The sequence below is a fragment of the Electrona antarctica genome (assembly GCF_951216825.1).
Source record: "Electrona antarctica genome assembly, chromosome: 4".
Classification (NCBI taxonomy): Eukaryota; Metazoa; Chordata; class Actinopteri; order Myctophiformes; family Myctophidae; genus Electrona; species Electrona antarctica.
In genome coordinates, this window is record NC_136809.1 from 28,169,964 (window position 1) to 28,177,437 (window position 7,474).

The 7,474-nt window shown below is 45.3% G+C and overlaps 1 protein-coding gene across 1 annotated transcript in view; it reads left to right on the plus strand.

Annotated features, from left to right (window-relative positions):
- Positions 1–6,770, plus strand: part of bnc2 (basonuclin zinc finger protein 2) — a gene marked incomplete at its 5' end in the record, with an annotated part of 20,447 nt that extends 13,677 nt beyond the window's left edge. The window contains 3 exons of the mRNA XM_079498349.1: positions 5,483–5,821; positions 5,933–6,015; positions 6,142–6,770. Coding sequence (XP_079354475.1) covers positions 5,483–5,821; positions 5,933–6,015; positions 6,142–6,431 — 712 coding nt within the window. The 3' untranslated portion in view covers positions 6,432–6,770. The remainder of the gene's footprint in view (positions 1–5,482; positions 5,822–5,932; positions 6,016–6,141) is intronic.
- Between the last annotated feature and the right edge of the window lie 704 nt (positions 6,771–7,474).

The window sequence follows — 7,474 nt, forward strand, 5'->3', positions numbered from 1 at the left end:
ATGACACAGCTAAAGATCAAAATCAATCGTCTCGGGTCCATTATGTTAATGAGACTAGAGTAAACAGCGGAACGCGCGCGCACACACACACACACACACACACACACACACACACACACACACACACACACACACACACACACACACACACACACACACACACACACACACACACACACACAGCTGAGGATAATCTAATGCGGCCTACAGCAAACCACACGTCATGCGTGTGTGTGTGTGTGTGTGTGTGTGTGTGTGTGTGTGTGTGTGTGTGTGTGTGTGTGTGTGTGTGTGTGTGCGTGTGCGTGTGTGTGTGTGTGTGTGTGTGTGTGTGTGTGTGTGTGTGTGCGTGTGGCTGCACAGTGGGGTGTTTCCCCCTAGCCCCCAGGCTGCCTGCAGCACAGAGGTAAATGATTGCATATTTATTGTGGGGAGCGAGCAGCGGTCGTCAGCGGCAGCCACAGCAGCCCTGAAGAAGCCTTGTGATTAACTGGTGGAAAGGCGAGCGTACCAGTAATCATGGCCATTATTAGCCTCATTTATCATATTTTCAAAATCGGTCGTACAACTTTCTTTCACTTATCCCCCTTTTTATCACACTCTTTTCCCCCCTTAAACCTTCCTTCTGCCACTTCAACCTGCACTTTACGTGCCGTCCGCGCAGTGGCCAGCAGCCCGCTTTCACTTCCTTCGCCTTTTTCCTCGTTCCCACAGTGCACCGGGGTGTGCATGCAGCCCACGATCCCCACACATGGGCCACTCGCAGAGGGAGAGAGTGAAGGTTAATTATGTTGGAGCGTCTCTTTCCTCCTCTCTCCTCTCTTCCTTCTCACTCTCTTTCCTCTCTCTCTCTCTCTCCCTGCCTCCCCTCTCCCTCGTTCCCCTCACAGTATGAGGGACCAGCGCTGCTCCCTCACAAGCCGCTCTTCACTCGCCTCTCATAAACAAAGAGCCCAACGCTTATGTAGAGGGAATATATTAATGGCAAGCCACGCATACCAGATCAAAATGTCCAAACGATTACAAAGTGTGATACTTTCCCTGCAAATAATGCTTTTTTGTCTTATTTCACTGGCAGTTTCCTTGTGATGCGTTTGCATTTGGACAGATCTTGCAGTAAAATATTTATCTCTAGACACGTCACTGCAGAAGACTTTGTACTATAAATAGAGGATATGATAGCAGTGAGGGAAACTATGTGAAGTTAGCACTGTAAGTATATGATGAAGTTCCAGTATCCATTTTATTTGAAAAGAGAGCAGGGCAAATCTACAAATGTATTCCCGTAATAATTAAAATAAATGTTGTCCTTGTCGAAGTATAGCGGATCAATTAAGTCTTTAATTATTACATCCTGCAATATTATAAATACAAATGTTCTTTCTTTTTTTTACCCACATGGGTAAAAAACTAAATCTCTTCATCTTCACTCTCAGACAGCGTAATTATTTCTCAGGTGGTGCTTGTGCAGCACAATGAGACGATGCAGTATGGACAGTCTGAGGAGTGACGGAGAGTGATAAATGTTAGCGAAACTCTCTTGTCCTCCCACTTCCCAGACAAACCTCATAACGCAGCCCAAATGACAGGAAAGACAAAGAACCACCGCCTCCCCTCTCATTTACACATTAGGACTCACTTAGTCAACACACACGTGTACACACGCACGCATGCATGCATGCACGGATTGCACGCACGCACGCACGCACGCACGCACGCACGCACGCACGCACGCACGCACGCACGCACGCACGCACGCACGCACGCACGCACAGTAAAATCCTCAGTGTTAATGTAACTCTGAAGAGTGTAAGAATTGACCCAATTTCTACATATACAGTTATATTAATAATGAAAATGTTACACTGCGCAATTTTTTGCATGCAGGCTCATGCGCAGATATACAGTACATCCATGCATCTACACACATGTACAGACATAGACTACACATCTTGAATTGCACACATGAACAGGCATACACAACTGCACACGCATATACTAGCATCTGCACTAACACAAACATGCACACACAAGCAAGTTTGCATGGATGCGCGTGCATGCACACGCACACGCACACGCACACACACACACACCCACACACACACACACACACACACACACACACACACACACACACACACACACACACACACACACACACACACACACACACACACACACAGGGACAAGGGCCATCACAGGAACCTAAAGATGATTAACGGCGGTCGGGACAGGCACACGCTCAGGCTGCCTCCTCTGCACTGACAAAAAATGGCATCTCCCGAGGCCTCCCCCGTCTTTTGGGCGAAGATGAGACCGTCAAAATTGGTTTGCCAGCCACATTACCGGCCAATGGGGAGGCAGTAGGGAGGTGGAGGAGTTGAAAGGAGGAAGGGGATAGGGGGAGGTGTAGTTGAGGCGTTGGTTTGGGGCTGGAAACATGGAGTATACTGAAATGAAGCCATGCAGTTAGAGGGAAAGGGAAAATGGGCCAGAGAGGCTGATAAATGAAGGGATAAGTATGTTCAGTCTGGACCAACCTGGTCTCTGTAGGACAGAACACACATGGTGGACACTATACTAAATACTGCACATTTACTTGAATACTATGATTAAAGGTATAGTTCACCCCCAAAATGACCCTTTTGTTTTTCTCGCATTCCTAAGACAATAATTTTGATGACCAGCTCCCTATGCTTTTCTTTGTGTCTCCATAGGGAGATCAAATGATTGGCAATCAAATGATTGGCTAAGGAATGCGACAAAAACTAATAAATATCCATGAATTGAAGTGGGGTGGGTGGGATTGGGTTGAGTCAAGTCTTTTTGGGAGTGAGCTATCCCTTTAAGTACATTTTGCATTGCTTTGCAAGCACATGACTTTCACTTTGCTACATTTTAAATAGATATACTGTACTTTTGACTTGTTTTAAACTTTCTTTCAAATGTCCAAAATTTCAATACAGCAATGCATTGATATTTAAACAAAGATGTACTTTATTTTACTTTAGCATAAACTTTGTCCACCACTGATAGAAATTCCCATATACGCTTCCATCACAGGTGGTGAATAATCAAATACGTTCAGTGACTGTACTTCATCACCTTATTCCAGTCGTCTAGCTTGTTATAGACCTGCTGAAAATGTATATCTCCCTGATATAACAACGTACTTGCATTGTGATGCGTACAGCATTGTAAAGCCAGTGTGTGAATCATGTCCAAACAATGGCAGTTACACATTTATAATCCTTTGATATCCTGTTGTGTGTGTGTGTGTGTGTGTGTGTGTGTGTGTGTGTGTGTGTGTGTGTGTGTGTGTGTGTGTGTGTGTATAATTGTCATTGTCACATTTAAAATTATTACAAGATGAGCGTAGTTGTGAATGATGTGAATATCTTTCCATTTAGATGTGGTACTGTAGAACAGGTATGCATTCATGTTTTAGTGTCTTGTTTTAAACGGTACAGTACAGGAACTTAACTGCATGGCATTTAGCATGTCTGACTTTAACATCTTGAGACCTGTAGGTAGCCATGGCAACCTAGAGCTTATTAGCAGTGTGAAGGTGTTGTTATAGCGATGGAAGACATTGTTGCAATGGACCCGCCTACCTGAGCATCAAGTACAGCATCCCGCACCTTTCGGATTGTCATGTAACGTACACCTAATCCTGTTAGTTATCACTGCGAATGTAAATGTAAATTAATCAGATTTGTCCCTTGTATTGGATAATATATACCCCATTCACTACAGTATTTGTACCATAGATTGTCTTTAATAATCCTGGCCTTTCTCAGCCCAAATGCCAACACATGTATCTGACCAGACACTGCCACAGATACTGAATCACGACTCCCATATTTTAGCCATAAGCTAACGCACATATGGGTGCACTATCAAAGGATAAAAGAACAAAGGATTTATATAGTCTTTTTGATCGAAGTCCCACAGTATGGAAGTAGTATATTTTTTGCGCGAGCGAGCGCGCACACACACACACACACACACACACACACGCGCGCGCGCGCACATACTCTGTGTGTGCGAACAATGACAGCCACGGCCAATCGATTTGCCACGCTCGCTCTCCCCCTCGGTGCTGACGATGCTCCAGTGGACGGGCTCCTGGTTGCCTGGTTCATAGAAAAGGGTCCCTCAAATGAATGTATGTTTACCTCTTGCAGGAGAATGTCGGATAGGGAAGTAAATAATTAAAGGAGAGGGACCCTTTTTGACTGCATCAACCCTGCCACTGCTGGTAAGCTCTACAATACATTCTGACTCCATTTGATTTTTAATTTTAATTTTGTCCGTCATTCCAAGGACTGACCCTCTTCTTATTTTATTTTATTTTTAAAACACATATTTTTTCCCTGCATGGAAAAAGACACACAAAAACACTGGGTGTTTGCTGCTTTCTATGATTTCATTTACAGTTCTGACCCTCATATGATAGGAGTGGGGCCTTATGTGAATGGTCATTCCTGACACCAGTCATTAGTTGCTTAAAGTTGTCTTTGTGTGCATTTTTTTTGTCACTGTGTGCTGTGGGTCTCCCTCTTTTCTTTTAGTTTGAATTGGCAGCTGTGAAATTGGAGTGGAAAACGCATCGAGTTCGGCTTGTCAGGCCCATTTCACTTCACATCCTTTGAGCATGGCTTGTATGCTAACCCCAAATAACTAACAGCATTGTGGCGTTTAGCATGGCACTTGTTACTGTACATAGCTCTGGTTTCTTTTATTTCATCGGCTGTGGCGCATTATGGTATACTACTGCTTGTCTTGTGTTTGGGGAAAGAAAAAAAGGTCTGTCTTTATTAAAGCCAGGACTACAAGGATGATATGTTCACGGTATGGGCAGTGATGCTCGATTAAGCCACCTCCAATAGGGAGCCAATGCGATAATGCTGTCAGGGCCCGGCGCTAATATGCTATCCAGTTCCCCTCGATTATCACATTACCACAGCTCGAATCAATTGATAAACTCCCATTCAATATGGTGGAGTATTTAATTGAGTCAGAGTCTATTGGATTTGAGACAGGGCTGTGCAGGGCAGACATGCTGACAGTGGTAAACACGCTAGGAGGATGCTCTCTTTCTCTCCATGTTAGCATGTTGTGCTCCAGTATACTGTACGGTCAGAAGAGCTGCAGGATAGACTTCCATCTGGGTGCGAGTCTCTCAGGGTAGTTACTCCACATAATTACAGTAGTTAAAGTTACAAGCACTTCCTGGATAGTGTAACACAGTCATATTGAGACCTACCCAAAATTTTGTGTGAGACTATTTAATATATATTATTATATGAAATAGCATGCCTGGTTTTATTTGACAGGTGCTGTTCATTCATGAAATATGATTTGTTTTTGTTGCTTATGTGCAAATTCATGTTGCTGTCTCCAAAGACATCCAAATATAGTGCCATTGTACCTGACATACAACCATCTGACGTTCATGTGTTTTCTCCTGACACGGCAGGCACAGCTCCAACATTAACCTGCACCGTAAACTGCTGACCAAAGAGCTGGATGACATTGTCCTCGACCCACAACTCACGCCCCTGCCCAAGGACCTGCGGGCCGAGTTCCTGGCCAAAATCTATGCCGGGCACCAGCACCACCTGGGCACCAGCCTAGATGCGCTGGCTGGAGTGGGCATCGTTGGCACCGGCCTGGGTGGAATGACCAACGCCATCACTACCAAAACCACCGGACTGAACCGCGATGCCAGCTCCCCAGCAAACAACGAATACCCCCACCATCACCACCTCCACCACCCTCTTCTCAACCACCACCAAGACCTCCAGCGGCAGCAGCAGCACCAACACCTCCACCACCAACACCACCAACACCACCAACACACCAACGGTTTCTACCGAGGCCGGCCGGCAGACGACTACATGGTTCTGGACCTGAGTACCACTTCCAGCATCCAGTCCAGCGGCAGCATCCACTCCTCCCACGAGTCTGATGAGTGCAGCGACGAGGGTATCCTATTGGACGACCTGGAGGGTGAGGAGGAGGAGAGGGAGATGGGGGGACACAGGGACGAGGACGAGGACAGTGAGGGGGAGGGGGAGGACTGCTCCTCCCGGCAGGCCGAGGGAGGCCGCCGGGATAAAGCCGGAGTCTGCGCAGGAGAGGCACGGGGGGAGGGCATGGACCCATCCCCTTCGCCGGTTCTCCTCTCGTCCACCGGGGGCACCACCAACGGCAGCATTGGCGGGATCCTCTGCAACATCTGCCACAAAATGTACAGCAACAAGGGGACCCTACGCGTGCACTACAAGACTGTGCACTTGCGTGAGATGCACAAGTGCAAGATCCCGGGCTGCAATATGGTGTTCAGCTCCGTGCGAAGCCGCAACCGGCACTCGCAGAACCCCAACCTCCACAAAAACATGCCCTTCTCCTCTGTCATAGACTGAGAGAATGAATGACTTTTAGCTCTATCCCTTCCGCTCAGTCTGACTGCTGGCCCCTCACCATCCTAACTCCTCCTCCTCTTCAAATCAGATCTCCATCCCCTCCCGTCCCCTATTAAAGTCATTGTTCCACATTTCTAAGACCCCCTCTTAAAATCCAATGACTATAATATGTTTCCAAACAAACAAAAAAAACTGAGCATTGTGACTTTTGACTTTTCCTTCTTTGGAAGAATAGGATAAGACACTTGATGTGCGTGGAGTACCCTTTATTCCAAAAGTAAAAAAAGAAATGACTCCACCATTTTTTTCCTCCATATACCCACTTCTTCTTCCCCTCATTCCTTTAACACTTCTCTCCAGTTTTGTTTCAATGTCCCATCTCCAAAGAATCTATTCAAAATCTTATTTGTGACTTTGCCTGCGAAATTGATAATGTTGAAGAAAAAAATGAGAAAAACGTTAAACTCTTCTTGTTGTATTTGTGTAATGATAGCTTTTAAAGGAACCCCATCCCCTTTACCAGAGCATGACAAGTTCATTTGTAAATAATGTCCCAAGAGGCTTTTTGGTGTATAACAGTTGTATTGATGGTCGTTCGCTTCTAATTTCTGTTTCCCCCCCCCCCCCCCCCCCCCTCTCTCTCTCTCGTTATTGTTTTTATGTTACAGTAAAGTACAATACTTCCAGCTATAGGCAAGAAAGAGGTAGCATCTTAACTAGCTTGACTCATTTATGTTGGCCTCAAAGACACATTTAAAACCGAGGCAGTAGGATGAAAAAATTTAAAAAGAATATCATGTGACTTGTTTTATCTACTTGTTAGATATTCAGAGGTTGCCGGCATGCTTTTTTGGCTCCTACAACTGATATAATTTTCCATTTCTGCTTTGATTGATTTTTCGTTTCCTTTTTTTGTCGTTTATGTTAATTAGCTTTAGTATACCAATTCAGTTTTTTGCACTTTTGCATCTATACAAGGGGATGTGTAATATTATTATTAACAAGGACTTTTTGCAGTGGTGAGTTTTGGTGCTGTTTGGGGG